We start from the raw sequence: 25,447 nt of genomic DNA on the forward strand, positions 1-25,447 counted from the left end.
TCCAACCAGTACTTTGTTGAATACTCAAGAGATCTGTCTGCATATCCCCAGAGGGCTTGTCTGTGCACCTCTTTTCTTAACTAGTATTCTGCTTTGTGCATTCTAGTCACCTTGGTTTCCCCCGACTCTCATATCCATCCCCTAGGGAGTTAACCAGTCTGTGTGTGGGTTTTTTCTTCCTTACATCATGACCTGGAAGCTCAAGAGCAGTAAGCTAGAACAATGCATCACAGGGCTTACTTAATTTGTTTCCTATCTCTTGGGAGTCACTGTCCTTCATTATCTGAATTTCAATTTCTTGAAAACTGTCGTTACATATATCTTGTCTGGTTTTTAAATTGTTTTAGGCAGGAGGTTAAATTGATCCCATCTTGGTCTAAAGCCAGTTATATTCTCCCCCCTGCCAAAATAATATTTTTTAAGTCTGTTTTGTTTTGATCCAGAATCGAATCAAAGATCAGGCATCACATATCTTTGTTTCCTTTAATCTAAAACATTTATCTACCCTTTTTATTTTTTGTCTCTTATGACACTGGCATTTTTGATGTGTCTTAAGATGGTTGTCTTATGAATTGTCCCATAGTCTGGATTTGTCTGTTTGCTCATGATTAGATTCAAAGTAAAATATTTTGGAAAGAATACTACACAGGTGATGCATCCTTTCTACCTCATCATTTCAAGTGGCCTATAATGCTAAATTTGATGATTTGGTGAACATGGTATTTTCCAGATTCCCCCCATTGTAAAGTTATTTTTCCCTTGGTAATTAATAATCTGTGGAATGATGCTTTAAGATCAGTGACCATTCTACTCTTTTAACATTTTACCCAACTGTGCATCAGTAATAATTTGTGTCTGATCTGTTACTACATTGGCGGTTACAAAGTGACACTATTTTTCTAATTGTATTATTCCTAATACATTTATTAGCTGAAATTATTCTATAAATAGTAGTTTACCTCTTTTATTTTTGAGTATCATTGTGAACTCTTGGGCTCTTCTTTAAATTAATTATGTTATACTTTATTATCATTATTCTTTTGAATGTTCATATTGCCCAGATTTGCCCAATGCAATCTGCTCCTATTTAACTACACCATGTTTTTCTTTATGCCCAGAGTAATTTCTAATACATTTACCACTCACAATTAGGGATTTATAAGTTGCGGACTTATCCAGAGTCTTCTTAGAAGTTTTCCCCCTCCTAGTGTACTCTCCACCCAAAGTGAGACTTCTGGGTTGGGAGAAGGAGATACATCTGAATTAAAACTACAGATCAGTGTCATCCGATTCTAGTGCCTATCACCTTTAGTCTAGGCATACTATACCCACTGCCATTCTTACTCTTCTGTCCTCTCCTCAATTTATTGACAATATTCAAGAAGAACAAATAGTGCCCTGGCTGGTGTGGCTCAGTCAGTTGGAGAGTCTTCCTGTAAACCGAAAGGTCGCGGGTCCATTTCCAGCCACCCTAGGGTTTGGCTGACATTCCCAGTTAGTTTCTCTCTCACACAGATGTTTCTCTCCTTCTCTCTCTCCCTCCCTTCCCTTCTCTCTAAAATCGGTAAGCATGTTCCCCCGTGAGGATTACCAAAAGAATCACCAATGGCCAGCTGATGCTCACCACGCTGTTCAGGTGATCAGCCCCCACTGCTCTTCTTTGCACAGCCCTCTGGTAGCCTCTGCCCACCTCTTCTACCCGCTCAAATAACTTTTCTGCCAATAAGTTAATTTTCTTTCTTTCCATGTATAGGGTCCTCCCTCATGATCTGGCCTGCTGCCTCTGCGAATTCAGAGATAACATTGAGCGCGTCGGCCAGAGAGTGAAATTGCACTGCCCCGCTGACTGTCAGACACGCCCAGCTTGTGGTGAGTCTGAATTGCCCAGTGGTAAATTCTTTAATTTTCATTTTATTTGTTTTCATTTTTAATTGATGATGGTAAGTATTTTTCCTTTGGAAATACCTTTTGAAGGTTTGCTGTTGTTGCTGTTTTTGTTTTTTTCTTTTTAAAGCTGTTGTTCTATTACAGTTGTCCCAGTGATGGTAAGTTTTTAAACAAATAAGGTCACCGTGTTATTTTTATTCATTCATCCAGAGTTTAACTCCTTATATTTCTGAGAATTGCTTCCTTGCTAAAAGTTAGATGAAGGAAAAAGGGAAAGGAAGGGGGCAGGGGATTAACAGTAATGAACACATGGCGCACGCTGTGCTCAGTTTGGTGCTTTCCGTCCAAATGAGAACTTGCTGGTCAATGTCACAGTTTGTAAACGCGTTTTGGATGTGTTAGGCCTCATTTGTGCTTTGCCTCATTGGACAGGTAGAGATGTGTTTTTATTTTGTTTATATTTGCAATTTTATAAAAAGAGTTTGAGTGATGCTTTTTAATGAAAATTTTATTTGGAAACTGAGAGTTTCTGGTTTTATTACCAAATCCTTGTACCGGGTGGGAGGCCTCTTGTATTCTTAGACTGTCCAGCTCTGAACTTGCTCCGAAGCTCACGGTTTTCTATCCACCAAACACTTGGGTGCTTTTAGGTATTTTTCTACAAATTAGGCTTATTGGCACCTATTTGATAACTTCCAAAATGTGCTTTCATGCCTAGACAGCGTGAATGTGGGTCTCTGGCAGTGATCTGGGGCGCATCATAAATAATAACGCTGTGCTACTTACATAAAGAGTGTGTGGCCCATTTTTCAAATACAACTTTTTGGCCCATTATATTACTCCCCTCTACCCCAAAGGTGGGCAGAATAGGCATTTTAATCTCCTTTGCCAGGAGAGTAAAAACAAAATTAGAGAGTGTTAAGGGCTGTCACCTAGTGCCCAGGTCTCTGGCTTTCATTTTGGAGCTCCACAAGCTCCCCCTTTTGGGACCCTCGACTCCTTCTTTGACCCTCACCTTCACCAGCAACACTTTCATTCTTCTGGAATGGAAACCCAATTGCACAATGATACACTTGATCTTTATGCAGTCAGAAGCTTTGGATGGTTCCCCAAGTAAAGCCAAAAATAGAAGAAAAGACATGAAAGTTAAGGAAAGTAGGCATCTGACAACAGCTGCCTTTTCCCTTCTGTACTTTAGGACCCCAAAGTATTACTCCATAGATGTATTGAACATTGCACAGTGGCACACAACCTGCCAAGTCTATTAACCCACATTCCAGATGCGTGCCTAAATTTAAGCACAGAGCAAGAGTTATTTTTCTGTATAGAGCCTTCTGTTCTGGGGGCGGGGATGTGTGAAAGCAGTGACCAAGCTGATGCTTTGGTGGGTAAGTGGAGAAGGGCATGTCCAGATGAAGACCTGTTAGCCATGGGTTTTAATCATGCTCACCCATGATGGTAGCAAGAACACGAGCACACGAAGAGGTGGAGGGAGGAAGCCTTGTGCTCCCTCTGCATCTGAGCAGGACAGGGTGGGGACCATGAATGTGAGGAATCGCAGTAGATCTGGAGAGTGTAGCTGAGTGGGGTCTTCCAGCCTTGGTTTTTCTTCAGTACCTGGCAATGGGTCCCTGGGGATCAAGGGAATCATCCTAAATATAGTTGCTCTATTTCACACTATGGAATGTTCTGAGTCAATAATGCCCTTTAAAAACATACCTTTTCTCCTTTTGTTGTGTGGCCAATCAGGTTTAAGTTGGGGGTTATTTTTCTCCTCTCTCAACAACACTGATATTTGCTGATTCCCAACTTATTTGACTGGGATGTAGGGCTTTGGACTGACAGAAAGCTGTCCCATGAGTCCTTCATTATCAAAAGTGGTCTCTTCTTTTTTGACAGATGAACTACATTTAACAAACGCAGAAGGCTCTATCATAAGAGCATTACAACACCGAAATAAGAACGCCAGCACTGAGCTGACAATTGAGCTGGGAAAGGCCTCCTCAGGCCAAAAGGAGAAGAAATTGTCAGCCATTCTGGGTAAGCAGCTAGACTTTAATGATAACCGTGATGCCATTAGGGCACTACAGTACAGACTGCCTTATTTCTTGGAGATTAAAAAGCAGATGTAAAATCAATGTTATTACCATTCATTAAAGTCCCTTTTCCAAATGTACAGGATGGAGGTATGCCCCTGAGTCATTTGAAAAACAATAGAGGGACCCTTCTTAAACCTAAATTTTACAATTCAAGTTACAAAAATAAATTGAGGAAACTATTTTTTGGAACAGATCTATTGAAAGAGTTTTTTACTGAGCAACGAAAAGCAAACATCCCCAACGCAGACCGGGATATGAATGAATGGAAAGTTGAGAAGGGAGGAGCCCAGGGTGAAGAGGAAGAGCAGGAGCCACATGAGGTAAGGACAGCTCCTGAGGCACAAGGCCTGGGCCGTGAGTCAGTGAGGACCTGCCATGAAAGCACTGAGGTAGGAAGACCAGAGGCGCCCAGACTGTCTCTTGTCTCAGCCATGTGACTTTGGCCAACACTTTGCTCATTTAGACAGTGGTGCCACTGTTCCTGGGGTCAACGCTAAGAGGACCTAACACACAAGCTAAATAAATTGCACAAGAAAATGCTAACACTAAGATTGCATAACACGTTAGATATGGTATGCTCTTTAAGAACCTATACAAGAGGGAACCCCAAAAAACCCAGAATTGTCTTCTGAAAGGGCGGTCCCCTTGTAGTACAGGTTTCTTCCACTAGGGGAGTATTCTAGAAACCCATCTGTAAGAGTGTACCAGCTGGTTTTGTTGTGAGAGGCTGTGTTAGGCTTTACTGAATTTTTTTTTGAAGACTTTTTCAGCATCGTTGATGGGTAATTTACAAGCGCACCTGCCCACACCTTGCTGCGTGTTCAGCCGCTCTGGGCAAAAACGGCATGACCCCCGCACCCCACACCCCGTATTCACCCAGTCTTGCCCCGAGTGACTTTTTGTGTTTCCCTGGATGAAAAATTCCTCAAAGGGATTTGTTTTGCCAATGTGGAATCGATGAAACAAAAAAACGGCAGAAGCACTAAAAGGCATCAAAATCAACGAGTTCAAAAACTGTTGTGAGCAGTGGAAAAAACGTCTCAATAGGTGCATTGCATCAAATAGAGAGTACTCTGAAGGGGACTGAAGTTTAAGCATGTAAGGATAAATACACAATATTTTATAAATATATTCTGGGTTTTTTGGGGGGTCCCTCCTCACCATTCACCTGAAAGAGTGGGATTTTAGAGTAGTAAAGGATAGTTAGCTATTTAGCACAGGCTTAAGAATAGTTATTTTTATCTTTTCCATCTCTTTGGTTTTTTAAAATTCTTGTTTTTCTCTTTTAAGGTCATCAAAAATGTGCCAGGATATGGCTACGAGGAGAAATGCCTTTTGGCCATTATTGTTACTAGTGTAGTAGTAACAGTATGTCTTCTAATTGCCAATCTCATTTCGGTAAGACAACGGTTCATTCAGCTTCCCAAAATACAGTCTGTCTTTAGAATAGAGTCAGAACCCACAAACTGAAAATCAAAGCCACTTTCCCACCTACTCCTCCTTGATATTTTCCTTTAGTCATGAATGCTGAGATATGCTTTATTATTTTATTACACATTATATTCCAGAGATTTTTAAAGGAAGCCCACTCCCAGAGATCTCTGTGGAACTGAAATCAAGATAACAAGCCACTGTGCTATTTTGAGAACTCATGATAGGCCAGAGTTGACATGACAGCAAAATTTCTTCAACTCAAAATGGATGATGTTGATTTGATGTATTACCAATCACTCTCTTTCTACCACTGATTTCTTTCCTTGGCTGAAATGAGGAGAGATATAGAATCTCCACCTTCGTAGTTATGTCATCCTGGCAAAAAGGACATGGCTAAAAGATGGAAGTGTGATCCTGTCAATTTATTATTTTACTTAGCAGCTTTCTTCTCCAGTGTGTAAAAAGCATGGTGTAAATAGGTTCAGTTACAACACTGCAAACTAAATCCTGCATCAGGCCTCTCTAAAGCATGTTGTATCTACAGTCACCTGTTCCTGGAGCTTGCCTGTGTGCCTTTTCTTCAATTACACAACGGTTTATTTTCCCAACAGGCAGGAGCTAACATTAAAAGTGATATAATTAGCTGACAGTCTTGACTACCCTACTAACCCAACCTAATACCTTGTTTACATTTTCAATGGTCATGGCAGCCCCCCACCATAACCTAGCCACAGCATGCCCATTTCTACTTTTGTTTCTGCCTTTGCCCATCTAAAATTCCCTTATTTTGCTCCGCCTGTGCTCCAAGTCCTATGAATCTCCCAAAGGCAGCTCAAGTTCCTATTTCAGCCCTGCTAGTCCTACTTCTTCTGTGAGATTTATCACTCTTCTGGGGCGTGGGCAGTAGTGAGGCATTCCCCTCCCCTGAGAACTTAAAAATATGGTAAGTTTTTATAAGGTGGCTCCCCAAGAGAGAAACACCAAGTCAAACACATCATACAGCAGAACAGAGATGGGTACGGACCAGTTGGCATCCTGGTCTACCAGACCTGAGTAAAACCTGGCTGGATGTGTAACTGCTAATGGCTATCTGCGGAGGGTCAGTCAGCAATAAAGGCAGAGAAAAGGTGAGGGAGAGTCTGACATGGGCACTGCCCACCCTAGCAGTGCCTAAGAGTAGACATGGCAGCTCAGGCAGCAGATGTGCGGAGTCCGGCCCACTAGCCAGGCTGTGCCTGTTGGGGAGACGCATGGACGCAGCTCATTCAGTCTTTTCTTTTGAACACAGGATTCAGCTGATTCCTAGTGTTCTAATTCTGGTCTCCCCAAACAGCCTTCTGACTGTGCTTCTGTGTGCCACGTGGCCTAGCTCCACAGAGCGTATTTCCCTGATCGTGTAGACACAGATGTTGTCTGCGGAGCACATGTAATTCTCTTGGTCAGGCCATAATCTTGGCATTCCGATTTTTTATTAGCACTGCAGTACTGACAAGGTGAGACTACCCCGATCGGAAGAAGTGAGCCCTCTCTTGGTGAAGAGTCTGATTTCTGAGCCTAGGAGCTGGGGACTAGCATGGGGGCAGCTTGCCAAGGCCTCTGGGAAGAAGTCACTGGCCATTGTCCAGACAATACCCTCTACATCTCCAGGGGGCGTATGGCCTTTTGTTTTTTTGGAATTTCTGTAAACTCCTATAATGCATTTAATTTCTATGTAGTTTAATCTCACATTTGTGTTTGATTATGTGGTTTAATTATTTCCTCTCCCCACTGAGGTGATAAGCTTTTTGAGGATGGTTTGCCTGACTCTTCTGTCTGCTTAAAGACAACAACACTGAGGAATATCTGAAATTTTGAAATTCAATGAAAACCACTGAAGGGATGAAGATATTTAATATCAAAGGACTTCCATAAATCAACAGGAAGGAAACAAACAATCAAGGGGAGAAGAGGGCAAGGGCTGTGAGGAGCAGGATGTGTGTTGACAGTCTGTCACCCTGTCTGCCAATCATCTCATGGCTTATGGGGTATGCGTTTCATTAGCGAGCCCTTTACCTCATGGCATGAAAGTAGTCTCTGATATTGTCTTTTAGTCCTTTTTATAATATTTCTTTTATTCATAATTTTTAAAAAAATCTGTCTAGTATTGGTTTTGTTTTTAGTGTGGTTGACTGTTTTCCCCCTACATGAAGATGTAATCGTTTTAAAATCTTTTATTGAATGACTCATTCTTTCTTTCCTGATCTAAAAGGATCTCTTTGGACTCTAGTCCGTTGATCTAGTGATCTTTTTTTTTTTGTACCAGTAGCAGTATCACTATGTAATTTCACTTTCTTTATAACACATTTTGATGTCTGGTAAGGTAAGCTCCTGCTTTTTTATCTTCTTTTTCATACATTTTGTAGCTATTCCAGCATATTTTCTTTACCAAATACCAGCTGGCCAGGTTTTGTTTAAAAACTCTCTTGGAATTTGAATAGATTGCATTACATTGGTAGGTCCATTTGAAGGGAATGGACATCTTTACAACATTCTAGGAACACAGTATCTTCACGTCGTGTATTCTTCCTAATGTCCTTCAGAAGAGTTTTAATGTTTTGATCACATAGGTCTTACACATTTTTTGTTAAGTCTGTTTTTAGGTACTTGGTGCATTTTTATTGATATTATAAGTGGGATCTTTCTTTCATTTTTAATTAGTCTTTTCTAGTACGTGGGAAAACGCTTGAGGTTTGCGTATTGATCATTTGCTTTTGGATTTACTTACTGAATTATCATCTTACTTGACATTAAAATTTTAGTCGACGCTCTTGGAGTTTTAGATTTGGCATCATCTCCTATGCACATGCGTTTTGACTCTTTCCAGTACTTCACTTTTCTTATTAAATTGAGTAGGACCTTCTCAACAATGATGAATAGTAGCAGTAATAACAGGCATCCTACTCTTGTTCTTGACCTTAAAACAAAGCCGCTGTGTTGTTTCTGGGAGACATTTTTCTTTTATTTTCCTACTTCTAAGAGCTTTCATTAGGGATTACCCGCTGAATGTTATCCAAAACTGCCAATGAAACACACTGCCAGCTCCCTGCAAGACCCTAACTTAAGGCCTATGGAAGGAGAGTCAAAGGATATTCAACAAATCCATGTCCTCAAGAAAGTTATCACCTTACTTAGAAGGGAACAAATAAAGATTTAGAGACTGTGGTCACTGTGATGAATAACTGTGATGTTGTTGTCTTCCTAAAACAGATTTGTCGCAGAAGAACATCTGAGGACAATAAAGAAGGAAAGCCACGGTAAATATTAGTCTGACAGTTTTTAAAGTAGGATTTTAAAACTAGAGGAGCTTCTTCCTGGAAGTGGCCCGAGGTGACCTCTGAAAATGGTTCGCTACTCATTTGACCCAGAAAACCCCACACAATCATGCAAATCAAGAGTTTTAAATATTCATGTTCACATTGAGAACACTTGGGAAACTGCCAGGCCATCAAGGGTATGTGTCTCTGAAAAGCCACCAAGCAGCTAAAGGATGTTACTTTACAGAAGCAATGTGTGCCATTCTGTTTACAATAGTGGAGTTGGTAGGTGTGCCCAGGCCAAAGATTGGGGCTGGGTGCAGTCTGGTGCCCCCAAAAAGTGCTACGTTTTTGCTGCACATGCTTAAAATGCAGAGAGTAGTGCGAACTTAAGGGTTGAGGTGCAGACTCTCTGGGCATTGAGCACACCCAGGTGAGCAAAGCTCCCAAGATACAGCGCAGAGCTTACGGTGCTCACGGTGCATTAACCCACACACGGCTCTCAGGCCTGCCGCACTGAGACGCTCCTCCCTGAAAAAGAGCAGATTGGTCCTGAACCAGAAGAGGAGGTTACACAGAAAAGAAAAGATAAAAATTGCCGGAAGAAACTGAAGAAACAAAAACTTGGGAGTAAATTTATCATAAAATAAATGCTAAGAAAAGTTAAAAGAAAGAAAGAAAGAACTAGAGGAGAACTTAGAACGCTGCCTCAGTCTCATTTTACACTGAGGAAACCACTAAGTTTGGAAAGAACACTTGTTAACTCTGATGCTTTGCCGGGACTTTGCAAAATGAGCTCCGTAGCCAAAGCTGATAGAGAGCGTGACCGGCACAGGTGCATCTGCTGTCACTGGTCCTTTAAGGAAACAGGGAGCAAAGGGGGAGGTCTTGGTTGTACCTGTTCCTGCTGGTGGTGGGAGCTCTGGGGAAGGGACAGGGAAAGCCACGTGGCCTTAGGGTGAAGGCGCTGGCCGGTCTCCTTCAAGGCTGACGAAAGGCAGACTGTATGAGTCCTTCCTGTAAGGTGGCAGGAAACTTCCCTTCCCGTCCTCCTGGTTTTCAGGCCCCTACTCTCTCTCTTGCCTTCATCCCAACCTCATAGAGTTTTAACTGGGAGAGACCTTACACAGTAGTTTGTCTTTTCCTTTAATAAGAAGGAAACAGAGAAGAGGTCACAGTGCTAGTGAGTGTCAGAAAGAAGATGGTGCCTTTCCAGCTGGGGCCTCTCCATTGATGACCCCGTGCTTGGGCTGTGAGCTACGCTTTATGTCAGAGCTCAGTACGCACGTCCCGCACAGACATAAGTCGTTTCTAAAGCAGAATCATTATGCACTCTGATATTTTTCTATTCTGTTTCAGTCAAAAAGAATATTTTGTATTCTAGTGCTGGTTGTGACTTCTAAGCTGATTTCACAACTCACTCAGCAGTGACAGCCTGCAGTACGGAAGTCAGCAAGCTAGCTGACTTAGCTAACTTTGCTATTTGCACTCAGGCATTTAGTTGTGTGGTTTAACTTACAGGATAAAGCAGTAGAAAGTTAAAAGCACCTTCTTACCCGCACCCTCACCCCCAGCAAAGGGTACATGTGGGATTAAGTCTAAATGGGACGGATGTGAAATGCTTCTGGAGAGAGTAAACTGCTTCTGCCTAACATGGCAGTGCATTTTCCCCCCGAAGCATTTCAGGGCACTTGGCCAAGGGCCAAGAAAGTGAGTGGGGCTGAAAACCCTGCCTGTACTCCATGCCAAGCCGCACACAGAGGTCACCCCAGAGACATGGCAGGGACATTTTAAACAGACACAGATAACCCCTGGAAGCCCAGTCTCCAAGGAATCATTTCCAAGGTCCCAGGTCTGTAGTGATTTTGCCTGTGAGTGTGGACCCAGGTACCCATTTAGTCCTAATAAGGCCAGGGATAAATCACTAATTGTTGGTATGCGTTTTCCTCCAAGGGGCTTTTTCTCAGGACTGCTGCGTAAGGCCCGATCGGCGGAAAGCAAGATGGAGGTAAATGTCAGGAGGATCAAGCACTGTGGCGGGACAAAGCGGGTGACAGAATTCACGTTTCCCTGTCTGTTTTCTAGGAGGGCGGTCTCTGGAGCCGGCTGAGGGGTGCATATGGCCCTTTTGAGAAAGAGGAGGCACAGAAGCTGCATGCCAAGGGTTCATCTGCTGGGGAGGAGCTTTCAGACAACATGTAAATGACTGGGAACTATTTAGAATTTCTGTCTAAAAGGAGGAAATAATGAATAGTTTCCTTGTCCCTTTCAAGAGGGAAAAGCTTTGACCTTCTTCTTCCCTCCCCAGGGAGACAGAGGACAGAGGAAGCCTCCAGCTCTGCAGCCTTGGATTCAGTTGCAATAGAAAGTGAAACCTGATACTCCTGCCAGAGTGAACCAGTCACCAATAAATTTTTTTCTCTTAAAATGTGTACATTCCTAACCACCTCTAGCCATGAGGGAAGGAATTAAAATGTAAATAGATAAATAGATATATGCACAAATAGCATGAGCCATAAGCAAGAAAAGCAAGGCTGAAGCAGGACTCCTGGGGTAGCCAGCACTTCCTCAAGCAGCAGTGTGGTCAAACAAGGGTGAAGAGGGGCTCCTGTCCCCCGTGACCCCCAATACTGTCAGTCCCCGAGAACTGGAAAACACATCCTTCTCCAGGGCTGTGGGTTATTAAGTCAAATAACAATTCATCTTGGTGCTCTGGCCCCTGGCTCACCAAGTGCCAGTTATGTACAACATCCTTGACCCCATTGGGGCCCCCCATCATCAGGTCTTAGGGCTGTCAGAATATTTGGAGCCCTGAGCCTGTCTTCACGGTGGGGCCTGTCTTCTCCCTTAAACTTATGCGCAAATGTGTGCCCTGTCTTGGTGTAGCGGGTTCTCCACCCTTACCACTTAGTTGTTTTGTTTTTATCTTTTTAATTTAAAAAATTCCCAGCTGTTGCCTAGGCAGCAGGGAGATGCTGGAGAGACAGAGCAAAGAAGAACGTGTGAGAGCAGTAATCACTTCAAGGTTCTTGTACCTTCACCGTGTTAAGGAATATGACGGTGCTCCTTATTTGCAAAGAAAACAGGTTAAAAATCGTAAAGATAAAATACAAAGCTATGGGGGTGAAGAGGAGCCAAAAAAAAAAAAAAGTGACAGACCTCAGCTGATGCCCTCTCACCCCTTTCTTACACATATACACACACACACACAGATCTCCAGAGCAGAAATCCTCTCCCACGAGCTGCTGTGTGCTGTGCTCGCCCGCCTTCCACACGTTCACCTGTGTGCATAGGCGGCATCCACCTCAGACCCTCCGACCGCCTGGCTCTGCCTTGCCCTGGAGGTCTAATGCACCAGAAACACCCATTCCTGCTCCTCCTGTCCTCAAAGATTTGTTCGACTCCCAGAGTGTCACACCTGAAGCCCATCCACAGCTTAAGGTTTGGAGTCACGGGGAAGCAGCTCTAGAGAAGGCACCACTTAAGAATTTAATGTGTGCTGTTTCTTCCTTATCTTGGAAGGAAACATTTCTTCCCAGGCTGTGGACTTGAATTAAAATAACCTTCACACTTCCATAAGAAACATTACCCTTAGTCTTCATAAGCAACAGCGGTGTTCCCGCGAGAGTGGAGAGCTGCACTCCTTTAATGATGCATTAAAATCAGTGTTCCAAACCACTGACTTAATCTGTACAATACTATTGGTTAAGAAGGTATGAAAATATTCTTTCAAATGTGTGATTTAAAAGTAAATCCTTAGCTCTTGAAAATGACTAAGCCCTAGAGTTTCAGAGTCGGACTCTGCCTACCCCTCTCATACGTGTGCATACACTGTGTTACAGTAACACAAATTACTTTCTCTTCAACAGATAACCTTTGCACTTAAAACACTCCAGCTAACTGGTAGAGGTTTCTAGGCTACTGAACATCAAAGTAAGAGTAAACCATCTTTTTCTATATTCAATTTAGACAATTCCACTTGGAAATTATGGTCTTCATGAAGCCTGCAAAACAAGTGCATTCACAAAGATGTAAATTGTACTTCACATGGATCAAACTGTCAATTACATATACAATTTACAGGGCAAATCGTATTTTTAAAAAACCTCTTTTGGAACAAATGCGAAAAAAAGCCTTTCAGGCACTTCGACATTTTTGCACAAAACACCTTTGATAATAGAAAATAATAATAGAAAATGAATTTGATTAATGTCATTTTATGACTTACAACGAAAAATCAATTTGCTACAGAAACATACTATATTCCAACAATTAGATGATGTACTTGGATTAAAATACGAGTTCTTTTGGGGAGCCACACAAAAAGGAAACCACTGTTGGTATTTTACCTGTGGGCTGCAACAGTGAAGCAGGTGGGCGAGGCTGTAAGCCCCATAGGTTTTCCATACTGCTCCGGTCCTTTAGGTCCAACAAACGTATTAAAATGAAGGGATCAAGGTCTAATAAAGCAGTGGTAGCAGCGGAGCATACATGTGCTCTTCTCGACATTCTGCTACTGGCACCCACATAGCCCTGGTTCTTGCCTGCAAGAGAAAAACAGAAAACGCATGCTACATACTTGCACAAACTTAAGTAGGCTTAACAGACAAAGCAAACAGGGATCTTCTCCAGTCTTTGGACAGCAAACTGTATAAAAGACCTGGAGACTTTTCCAGCGTGTTCTATCATCTATATTGAACTAAGCTTTAAACCAAGGAAACCACCTGACTTTTCTCTAGTGCCTCCTACAATGCCTAGCAAATAGTAAGTATGAAAATATTGGTTAAAATTGATCTTTATTAAAGCAACTTAAATATACTCTAAAGAAACACAACATTTAAAATGTTACCCAAAGAAAACTCTTAAAAGTAGGCATTGTAACAATAACATAAAATAATTGAGTTCTAACTATGAGTGTTTCAAAGAGATGCGACAGGAAGCAACTTAAGAGAAAAGTTTGATTATTCAGAAGACTCAGGCTAAATATTTACTGGCATGTTTTTCATCTACAGTCACATCCTCATGATGTCCCCTTCTCGTACTTCTTCCTCTTCTAAGGATACTCGTTCCATTACCAATCTTTCTTCCCAGCCTCAGTACCCACTGGCATTCCTGTTAAAACTGGCTGAAAACAATCTCCTTCCACCACAAAACTCTTAACACTTCCTTTTTAGGGAGTTGTCAAATCAGGCTGCATATCAAACAGTTGGAGGAGTTTTTTAAATTAGAGATTCCTGGGCTCCACACCAGATGTATGGAATGAAAATACTGGAGTGAGATCCAGGACCTTTTTTCCAAAAACGGGCTCAGGTGACTCTGAGTAGTAAGTAAGTAAGGTCAGAAGCCCGCTCTGTGGTATCTAATGCCCTGATACCTGGGTCTTTAAATGTAGGAGTTGTCCGTGTTAAATGAACCCCAGTACAGAAAGGAGCGCCACCAGTCCCCTGTTCCTCAGTACCTTCCAGGCCGTTATTCTCACCGACGAGCAAAAACTCCTTTCCTTTGTGCTGTAAGCCCTGTCTGCGCCCTCACTCCCATGTTCCCATCCTCTCTACCCACTATGGTGCTCACCCACGGGCATCAAAGGCTTTAGCATCTATTTCAGTCTCCCTCTCTCGGAGCTAAAGCTGCCATCATTGTGGGGTGTGGGGTGTGGGTGTGTGTCTGAGACCAATGTACACAGCCTAATGAGTGCTCCCCAAGAACTGGCACCACAGAACCTCCCCCACACCTCTTCAAATTGCTCGTTAACCTTCCTCCCCAAGGTAATCTCTGAGTTCAATACCATAGGTTATTTTTGCCTGTTTTTGAAATTTATATAAACGTAAAGTAAGGTATGGATGTGCTCTTATATCCGGCTTCTTAGTTTCACATTATGTTTATAAGATTCATCTATCTTTCTATGCAGCATCCTAGGCTATGACTATATCCAGTTTCTTCTTCATTCTTTACTTTTTTCATTTCTCACACTGCACAACCCCCCTCGGTCCTCACGGCCCACAGATACGGAGGCTGGGCAGCGGTTCGAGGCTGCGATGTGCTCTGGCCTGGGTGCACTGAGAGGCCCACAGAGGCGGGCCCCCCATGAATCCATTACCAGGCAATGTGTCCCATTTCTTTATTCTGCGGGGAGAGAGTCTGGGCTGCTAAGAGCTTTGGGCTATAAAGAGTGAAGCTACTGAAACTTAAAAGCAGATAACTGCTCTTGAAGCACACGAAGAAAATATCAAACGTCTCATAACAAAGCAAATGGATCAGTTACAGGCTCCTCCCTTCCTGCGCCAGCCCAGATTAATCCTGCTAAAATGTCGCACTGATCTACTTGACTATTTTCTTCTTAAGATTTTACTTATTTATTCTTAGAGAGAGGGGAAGGGAGGGAGAACGAGAGGGAGACAAACATCAATGTGAGGCTCCCTCTTGCGTGTCCCCAACTGGGAACCTGGCCTGCAACCCAGGCATGTGCCCTGACTGGGAATCGAACTGGTGACCCTTTGGTTCGCAGGCTGGTACTCAATCCACTGAGCCACATCAGCCAGGGCAAAAAGAATACTTAAATAATACAATATATTTGTATGTTCGTAAAACCATTTCTTGGACCATCTCCCTCACAACCTGCTGCCTTTTGCTAACGGGGGATCTATGACAATGCAAAACTCCCCAATTTATTCTCATACTTCTCCTACCAGGCCCACGTACACATACAGTTAGTAAACTCTATATAAATAGAGGGGCTTTAAACAGCACATTTAACGGGAACATCCCCGAAAGCACGTACTTACTCACACCTTCCTCCGTCACCTATTAGCCGCCCCTGGCACTTCCAACCTTCCACCCCACCTCACTTTCCATTGGCAGAAGGGAACGTTCCTACATAATTGAGTTCAACGCTGTAAAACAAAAATTAATCAACTGATGCTCCCCAGGGTTCAATTCACCAACGGTGTGCATTGAAGATGGGTACCTGTCAGGCTTCCTACCACGCTGAGTCCCCTAAACTCAGGGCAGCACGGGGAGGAGGACACAGACGCCCGAGAGAAGCACAGGGAGACACTGCCGCAGCGCGGCCACACAACGGCATGCAACGAGGCACGTGTTTGTACCTGCAATGCCCAGTTCACGCCTTTAAAAATGTGGCCAGTGGAACTAAAGAACTGACTTTTTTTTTGTTTTAGTTAAGTTTACACAGCCATATGTGACTGGGGACTACTGAACAGTAGAGAAATAAAGGTTCAGGGAAGGTAAGCATGAAGAACAAGATAACTGGATTTTTCTACATAATTACAAACAGCAGTAAATATCCAAAATCTAATCACAAAGCTAAACAGGCCAAGAAGACAAGGAAACACTAAACCACCAAAATACATATTTTCTGCTTACCTCTTTAAGATTACTGATTTGTTGGACATAGCGAGTTTGTGCAGCCTCCAGTGGAGTAATACACCAATGCCGGTCCCAGCATCTTTGAAAGAAAGTTGGTGAACGAACCTGAAACCTTAAAAGAATAGCTGCACGTGAAAAATAAAACAGTAAAATATATCAACCAAGCCTTGAATCTATACAAATTCTAAAATTTTGCATTGTAAGGCCAAAGTTAAAAATGAACTCAGAGCTCCTCATATTCGCCATTTATACATATAGTTCATAAATCATAATAAAATTAGGTTCTGAAGTCATCTTTAAGTCAGCCGTCTAAACTTAAACTGTAGTTTTCTAAAGACTTAACATTACCCATCATGGTTAACTTATTAAAGCCTATTTATTACAATAACCAGGCGGAAATTCAATGTTGATCACCAGTCAGGAAGAACAGGACCAACTACGCAGGAGGGAGGAAGCTAACGCTCCCTTTCCCTTTTCTTAACTAGGTCAGACCCGAGCAAAACAGGCGGTGTGTTTTTGGCCCTGCTCCCTTCCCTTCCTTCTTGCATCTCACATTCCCACATTCCCTGCTCCTCAGGAAAAAGATCAATTACAAGGTCAGCCACCCAGGACTGCTTTAAAGCCTCCAAGAGTCTCGTGTTTTCAATAACCTATAATCCCAACCCCTCCGGACAGCAGCTTAAAAATCAAAACTCTCCATATATCATAATATGGTATATGTCAGCTATAGTTAAGGAAAAAAAGTATCTATATTAAAGTCTATGAATGGATAAGTTACAGGAGTTATCAGTAGTTTTTTAAAAAATGAATACTTATTAAAGCAAAAGCAAACAATAAACAAACAAAAAGAACTACTCTCTTACACAGCCAAACATGACTCCACTGACAGTGAAAAAAAATTACAGTAACGTAAAGAGGTTTCTAAAGAGTCATAAAAGGCAAGACTAATTTGGAAGTCTCTAAATCCTAGTCCCAGTCTTGCCAGCCTTATGTTAGCTACCATTCCACTTTTCTTCCTAGTGTAAGGATCTACTGACCTTCTAGCAGTTATCTGCGGCAGGTATCTGCTTTTCGTAAGGACACTCCTGCCTCAGAGGGCAGGAGGGATTTACTCAACCACCATCCTGAGTGCACACCGCCCAGACAGCATACACTAACAGGACATCAGTAAGACTTTCTCAAGAGCAGTATCTTTGAATGACTAATCAAACCATGGTCAACCTTGCACATTTTTAATATGAGTGCCATTAAGACAAAAGCAAGCACAAGATAAAATTCTTTAACGTTCTTTTTTAATAAAATAGATATATCTTTATATATAGTTACAGAAAAGCCTTAAGTACCTTTCTAATATGTACATATAAAACTACATCAGAATCTTGAACAATCTGTCATTAAATATTATGAGTAACAAGGTCATTAAAAGCTTCCCCTTCATGATCCCGCAGCAATTTATTGACACTGCTATGACCGCACTACCTTATAGAATAATAAATTGTTTTTATCTGCCCATTTCATCTTGAGGTTCCTGAGGACAAAAACCATATCTTCCTCTCTCTTAATATTAGCTCAATGCCAGGCACAGACTCAGTAAATGTTGCTAAATAAGGGACAATTAAACACCACAACAGGAATCTGTTTCTGTACTAAGTATGAGAAAAGTTGTTATAATCAGGGATGGCCTGAATAAAAAACTAGAGGTAGGATAAACTGCATTAAAAAAGAAACTCACAGATTCCCACCAGAAAGATTCAACATTACTAATACTCCAGTAAAGAGAGAACTAAGGGTATAAAACAGCTCTTTCGTAGGTTGGTAAGATTGATGTGAAAAGGCAACAAAGTGTTTATTTTGTTGAATTATGTTTTTAAAATACAAAAATAATTAAAAGGTTTTAAAATGGAACTAAACTAATCCCCCAAAGTTGACAAAAACATGCTTTTTTCCTACATTAAAAATGCAATGATCTCCTTCTCCACTTCTTTACTCTCCCAGAGAACTTCCGAAGAACACAGAATAGTAAAGGTTGATACAACAGCAGCTCACCCAGCATGCTCAAGAACAAAGCTCAGAATAGGTGACATTTAAGAGTTTATCAAATCACTCCAAGGAAAAAAGCTTTCAAAATTGTTTTGAAGAACACTTTCTGTACTGTTAAAACACTCTGAAACCTCTCAGTTCAAAACACATTTGAATCTTTTCTTTTAATCCTCACCTGAGGACATGTTTTCAGTGCTTTTAGAGAGAGAGGAAGGAAAAGAGAAACACTGATGTGAGAGAGAAACATCGACTGGTTGCCTCCCATACACACCCGGACCGGGGATCGAACCTGCAACCGAGGCCTGTGCCCTGACCGTGAATCGAATCTGCAACCCTTCGGTTAATTACCGGGATGACACACCAACCAACTGAGCCACACAGGCTAGGGATGAATCGACCTTTTAAATATTCAAGCCCTCGTTTTTATCATCATTTTTTATCATCAAATTAAAACACCTTGTAATGATGACCGAAACTTCTGACGTGTAAAGTTTATTCCAACGATGGGGTTTATGTGCTTTGAGAGTTTGTCTTGTCTTTTCCTGAAAATAACACACCAACTCTATCACTTTGTTTTGTAAGTTTTTGTCTATTCCCTTACTTTTAATTTATTATCTAGAAGGATCTGAAAATCATTTTGTAAAATTAACCTTGTAAAACCAGTCAGTCACCCAAATATGAACAATGTCAAGTGAAAAAAAAAGTATGTGATTTTCACTATTCTTTGATTTTCAAATAGTGAGGCTGCAAGAAGTTCAAAAGGTAAATTGGAACTTACTGTACTTATTAGAAGTACTTTCCTTTTTATGGAATTACTAACTAGATGTCAAACACATTTCTGACTGACTTACTTAACTGCACAGGACTCCTGAAATGAAATGGTTCAGAACATATGCTACGGTTATGGTTAGTATGCATTTCAATATTCATCTTTGTTAAAGGTATAAACTTTAAAATAAACTTCTGGTAGGTGACATTATTTCCTCCTGACAAAAGCCGCAGCATCAAATCTTTCCTACCTTAAAATGACTGGATCATTTTGTCAATTCAAGTATCCTTCATTTGCAAATAAGTCCAAACGGAAAAGGCTATTATAGCCCCAGAATTCTCCAACCTCAAAGTCAGATGCAGGCTCTCGAATGATGTTTTTCGTAGGATCACCGCAGGACTGACGAACCGTTTCTACACTATATTCATATCTCAAATTGAAGAAGAGAGCATGAATATAGTTGGTAAACCAGAATAAAAGCCACATTCATTGCGTCTCGTCGTCGGCAGCCGTTCGTCTCGAGAGACGATGGTGTAGCTTCTTAAGAGTCTATCTGCACCTCCGAGAATGGCTGTGCAGTCCGACTCGGGAGTGACACGGTATCTGTCTCCTCCCGTGTTGAATCGACATCTTGCGATGACGCTGGAGTGTCCTCTCCCGTGAAGCTGAAGCTACAGAGCCTGGGCAGGGTAATACGGAGGGTCTGCTGTTGCCCATGCAGCAGACCCCCCCCCTCTCTTCGCAGCTGAAGGGTCCAAGGGAAAGACGGAGTCGATACAGCTTGGGTTCAGGTGCGCCGCAGGAGTTGCCGGTGTTGACTACAACATCAAACCGCCTTAGGGACTCCGGCTCCGGATTTTCTGTCAGGGTTTACTCCCTTAGCCTTTCCCCTGAAGAGGTATGCCGCAAGGCAGCGGAGGTTTTTTGGAATCAGAGTTTTCCTTCTCTGAGAAGGTCATTATAATGATTCAGTAATACATAATACAACACACCACATCCTCCTTCCACCAAACACAACACTCCATTTCAAATGCTTTTGCATAGGACACACCTCAACACAGGGGGATGACATCAAATAAAAGCACAGACCAGTTAAAGGTAATTCTGCATCTGCGTGTATGGGAAAGGTAGATATATAACATGGTGTACACACCGCATGCTCAGAGGACCTGGTTTTGTTAGAAAGGGAGACAGCTTTACCTCCCAAAGTGTCCTTCGATTCTCTCAGTCAAGCTTTTGTTAGCTTCTGGGAAGCAATAAGTTTAAGAATATCGTATCTTCAGACTTCCAGCCAAGACGGAGGCCTAGACTGACATGCTCTGTCCCCCTCCAATACTAAGAAGGAATACAACTACCGCAAAACCAAAAATAACCAGAAGTTCCAGAAAAAAAAGTTACACGGAAGTCCAACGTATGAAGTTATAAACAAGTGGTGCTCATCTGGACAGGTAGGAGGGGCGAAGCCAGGTGGAGAGGTCAAGCTGTGCTGGCAGTGGCAGCAGCATCGACAGTGGCAGGACGGCAGTAAGCACAGACACCTGTATTTAAGAGGAGGCGAGAAGAGCCTGGGGAGCACCCCCAGCTGCAGACCAAACCCGTCAGCTTGCAATTCCAACACCAGGGAAGGAAGACCCCCCATTGCCTTGGATTTTGAGGCCTGGAGGGGGTGGGGATGGAGGAGAAGGCTCCCGGTCTCTCAGCAGAGAATGAACGGCAGGAATCCATCTTGGACCCTCACCCCCACAGAAAACGCCACAGCATGGTGAGAAGGGTCGCCCAGTTGTGATGAGTGCATGGGGCTCCGCCCCCTATAGCGTAGGAGGTGTGACAGCCCCGCCCAGGAAGCAAAGGTAAACACAAAACAGTCAGGTTGGCACAGATCATGATAGAGATCCCGGTGAGGCAGCTGACCAGAGAGCAAATATCTAATCTAATGAAGCAGCAGATAGGAATCCTTCTGAGGCACAGTTCAGAGCTTTGGTTATAAGAATGCTTAGAGTCCTAACAGCAGATCTTAAACAAGACAAGGAAGGAATGAAGGCTAGTCCTGCTGAAATGAACAAAAACACATAGAAACTAGTGGTGAAGGAAAGAAAACCAGGGATCAAATCAACAAATTGGAACATAGGGAAGGAACACAGTCAACCAATGCAGAAAGAGGAAACGAAAAGTGAGGAAAATGAGGAGAGGCTCAGAAATCTATGGGACAGCTAAAAGCGGGCCAACATCTGAATCATCGGGCTGCCAGAAGGTGAAGAATAACTAGAAATGGAAAAATTATGTGAAAAGATAATGAAGCAGAACTTCCCGAACTTGGGGAAGGAAATAAGACTTACAGGTCCAGGAAGCACAGAGAGTTCCAAAAAAACTGGACCCAGGGAGAACCACACCAAGACACATTATAATCAAAATGTCAAAAATTAAGGATAAAGAGAGAATCTTAAAAGCAGCAAGAGAGAAGAAGAGAATTATGTACAGAGGAGTCCCAATAAGACTATCAGCTGACTTCTCAAAAGAAACTGCAGGCAAGAAAGTACTGGCAAGGAATATTCAAAGTAATGAAAAGCAAAAACCTACAACCACGATTACTCTATCCAGCAAAGCTGTCATTCAGAATAGAAGGGCAGAGAAAGTGCTTCCAGGACAAAGTAAAACTGAAGGAGTTCATCAGATCCAAACCACTGTGATATGAAATGTTAAAGGGACTTGTTTAGGAAAAAGAGGATCAAAACTATGAACATTAAAATGATAAGTGTATCACAACAACCAACAACAGAAGCTAGAGAACCAAAACAAAGGCAAACTAAGTAGGCAACGAGAGTGGGAAAAGAATTATAGGTATGGGGAACATATTGGGGGGAGGTCAGCTGGTAGGAAGAAGGGGGAAATGAAGGGAGATGGTACAGGAATTAAGAAGCATAGTAGGAGTGAATGGAATAGACAGGAAGATGTTGAGAAGAACTATATGCACAACCAATAGGCATGGACTAAGGCAGGGGGACAACTGGAGGGAGGAGGGTCACTGGGTGGAGGGGAACAAAGGGGAAAGAAATTGGGACAACTGTAACAGCATAATCAATAAAGCATATTTTTAAAAAAAGAATATCATATCCTCTCAGCATAGTACCCAGCACATAATTAGTGCTCAAAAATATGATTTTCACTTACAACTATCAATTCTAAGCTCCTGAAATAAGGCTTTTTATCTATATTGCAAATATTAAAGTAGAAAAACACGGTGTAGTTGATGCAGAGCCAGTGAATGGCAACCACATCCTCAAGTACGGAGGAAAAGAGTGAGCTTCATTTGTGCTATCTTCCTTTGCGCAGAGGCAGCCAAAGGCAAATGTGGGAAGCATCTAAAATCCCTCAGACATCCCTTCAACACCCACTATCTTATAACAAGCAACTTCATGCTATATCAGGCATGCTCTCAGATCAGAGCCAATGTTCTAGACATTTCTCCTATCCTCATCTATCAAAAATGATCCATTGATCCAGGTCTCATTCTCTTACACCATGCTATCTGACAAACTAATTTGAGCTAAGATACAGTAGATGACAAGCCTCATGCCTTTTAAGTGATTGGAGAGACCTCATAGATCCTTGAATCAACTGTCTTCATTTCATGAAAGAAATCTGACATCTAAGGATGTCAACTTATTGAGGTGACAGCTACTTGAGGATGTCATATTTAAGATGACTTAATAAGCCACCTCTCCCAGACATGACATTTCAACAAGCACCTTTCTTCCTTGGTCAAAATAATGAGCTAGTGGAAATTTCAAGTGCTTTAACAGACTGGTATGCCCATTTTTAGGTTTGTGAGTATTTGAAGCATTACTAAAGTCAAAATGCCATGTTTCTGGCCCACGCTTACAGGGCCCCTAAGGCCAATAATCCTACAGTGTCCATATATTTCAGTGAACATGAGATAAAGGAATATGTACTGGAAAATAATCTTCCTAATACCATCTAGTCTCATAATCTTCTTTGAATAAGACATCTCAAAATACAGCTCATATCTATAAATTCAAAGGTCTAGCACTGGCTGGTGTTTGGAGTATCATTCATAAACCAAAAGATCACGGGTTCAATCCCAGGTCATGGTACATACCTAGGTTTTGGGTTCAGTCCCTGGTTGGGGTGGATACAAGAGGCAAATAATTGATGTATCTCTCTCACCTCCATGTTTCTCTCCCTCTTCCTCTCCCTCCCTTCCCCTCTCTTTAAATCAACAAGTATATCCTCAGGTAAGAGTTTAAAAGAGATCTAAAATCATCTGTTATAATTATTCAAAAATGTTCTTTTACTTTAATATCCTAAAAATTCCAGACTGATGTTACATTTACTAGAGGCTACCAAGTTCAAGATGGGTATGCAGAAGAGAAGCTCTTATAAATTACCTTCTTTCACAATTCATTTTTCTCTTCTGACACCAGAAAGCCTCTGCTTCATAAAAGAAATAGTCCCCACTAAATTATAGTTTGGTATGTAAAACTTCATGTAATGATCCTCAGATGCTTTCTTAACAACAGTCAGAGAAGATGTAATAAACTCTCCAAAGGCAGAGTATCTGAGTCATTGCTAATTTCAGTAGTCTTTCAATTTTAATGAGCATTAAACTAATCTGAGGTATTTCTTTACCAGTTTCTGTGACCCGGCTCCAGAGATTTTTGACCCAGTAGGTCTATGGGGCCAGGAATATGCATTTTTAACAAGAGCCTCAGGTGACTCCAATGCTGGTCCCCATACTCCTTTAAGAAACAAGGACATAGTGACTCCCAAACCAGTAGAAAGTCATTAGTAACAAAGGGCAAATGTAATTAAAGGATCTCAAGGGCAAATGTAATTAGAGGATCTCTGAGAAGAGAGTTGACAGCATTAGCATAGTCACAAATCACAATAGGGGAGTTTAAATAATCGAGTTGGATTGTAACGCTGGAGTAACCAGTAATGGAGAACGGGAAGAAGGAGGAGTTAATTGTGTTAGGGCGGGGAAGGTAATTACGTTCAGGGCAGGAAGCTAATCACTTTCAGGGCAATTTCAGGGCGGGGAAGATTTAGGGTGGGGAAGATTTAGGGTGGGGAAGCTAAGACTATAACACCAGCCATCTTTGTCTACTTGGAGTGCACATTCTCCTGGCTGAGGGTGCACCCAGCTCTGCAGACTCGTGAATAAACAGCCTCACTTTACTGCTCAAGTCCTGTGTTCCAGTTTTTATTGTGAGCGTTTCTCACACTGCTTTCCAAAATGGCACTGAGTAGTTTTGGCTTTTCATGATGTCAATTCTGAAGTGATCATTTTGTTATTTTAAGGGTTCTTTTTCTCTTAAAACATAATATCAGCCATATATTAATGGCAGATATGTGTACATAATTGCATCTACATATATATCACCTATACAGACTCCAGGTATAGTTATCAAAGCCTTGGACCATGAAAGGGGATCTTTTTTATTTTTTTAATATTTTATTTATTTATTTATTTATTTACTTTTGAGAGAGAGGAAAAGGAGAAAGAGGAGAGAAATATCAATGTGTGGTTGCCTCTCACGTGCCCCAAACTGGGGACCTGGCCTGCACCCCAGGCATGTGCCCTGACTGGGAATTGAATCAGTGCCCCTTTGGTTCACAGGCCAGTGCTCAATCCACTGAGCCACACGAGACAGGGCAAAAGGGGATCTCTTAGTTTAAATCATATGAACTTGCCAAAATTCAACCCTTTCATATGGTTATAAAAACAACACGTTCATATGGTAAACCTACAATGGACATGGATGATGGCAGAACAGGCTGATCACCTCTTTTTCTCACTATTGAACTGACATAACTCTGTCACCTCAAGAGGCCTCCTAACATGATGGCACCAGTTCTTTTGTTTGATCTTTACAATGATCCAACAAGGTATTTTTCCAGAAAAGAAAACTGAGGCTCAGAAAATTTAAATAACATGCCCAAGGCCACATGGTATTCAATAGTAAAACAGAATTCAAAATCTAGTATACCTGATCTTCCCGGAAAGTGAGAGGAAGGATGGGAGGTAACTCTGGCCTTCTTTCCACACTCAGGGACCCCACAGCTGATGCCAGGGCCTGAACACCCTCCACTTGCCCAAATCCCTCTGTGACTGGGCAGGCCCCCCACTCCAAACCTTCTGAGAGTCAGTAACACAGAACTGTCAACGAGCTCCCCACAGTGGCTCCCTGCCCACTGAGCAGCCCTGGAAAGAATGGGAGGGACTTTCCAAAAAGCCACACAAACCACAAAGAGGATGGAGATGGAAACTGACAAAATGAGAAAATAGAGCAAGAATCCCTATAACATACACATGACATACTGCCAGTAGGTAACAATTGTGGAGATTTATACTACGTTTAGTGGTCTACATTTCAAAAGTAAAGGAAGTAAAAGACCACAGTTCTTGGGATTGTTGTGAAAGTAGCCTCTTTTTTTTAAGTTTCATCACCTGAGAGTGTAACACACAGTATGATAAAAAAACAAGACCATGCCTGCTGTACTACAGACAAGCCAATGTTAAC

General features: G+C 42.0%; 1 protein-coding gene, 1 long non-coding RNA gene and 1 other non-coding gene across 3 annotated transcripts in view; 1 reads left to right on the forward strand and 2 right to left on the reverse strand.

Annotated features, from left to right (window-relative positions):
- Nucleotides 1–11,014, forward strand: part of LOC149994196 (leucine-rich repeat-containing protein 37B-like) — a 46,144-nt gene extending 35,130 nt beyond the window's left edge. The window contains exons 6-11 of the mRNA XM_090261100.1: nt 1,754–1,869; nt 3,787–3,927; nt 4,179–4,306; nt 8,667–8,713; nt 10,667–10,721; nt 10,799–11,014. Of these exons, the coding sequence (XP_090117226.1) occupies nt 1,754–1,869; nt 3,787–3,927; nt 4,179–4,306; nt 8,667–8,713; nt 10,667–10,721; nt 10,799–10,915 (604 nt within the window). The 3' untranslated portion in view covers nt 10,916–11,014. The remainder of the gene's footprint in view (nt 1–1,753; nt 1,870–3,786; nt 3,928–4,178; nt 4,307–8,666; nt 8,714–10,666; nt 10,722–10,798) is intronic.
- LOC149994197 (uncharacterized) overlaps nt 1–19,401 on the reverse strand; it is a 42,116-nt gene extending 22,715 nt beyond the window's left edge. Inside the window, exons 1-3 of the long non-coding RNA XR_016507859.1 lie at nt 19,156–19,401; nt 16,094–16,208; nt 13,063–13,257 (exon numbers count right to left, since the gene is read on the reverse strand). This is a non-coding gene — a long non-coding RNA (uncharacterized LOC149994197). The remainder of the gene's footprint in view (nt 1–13,062; nt 13,258–16,093; nt 16,209–19,155) is intronic.
- Nucleotides 14,681–14,815, reverse strand: LOC149994199 (small nucleolar RNA SNORA42/SNORA80 family). The gene has a single exon (XR_016507934.1). It is a non-coding gene; the product is annotated as a small nucleolar RNA SNORA42/SNORA80 family (small nucleolar RNA).
- Nucleotides 19,402–25,447: the final 6,046 nt, after the last annotated feature.

The sequence above is a fragment of the Furipterus horrens genome, unplaced genomic scaffold (genome assembly GCF_987537825.1).
Source record: "Furipterus horrens unplaced genomic scaffold, mFurHor1.1.pri manual_scaffold_13, whole genome shotgun sequence".
Classification (NCBI taxonomy): Eukaryota; Metazoa; Chordata; class Mammalia; order Chiroptera; family Furipteridae; genus Furipterus; species Furipterus horrens.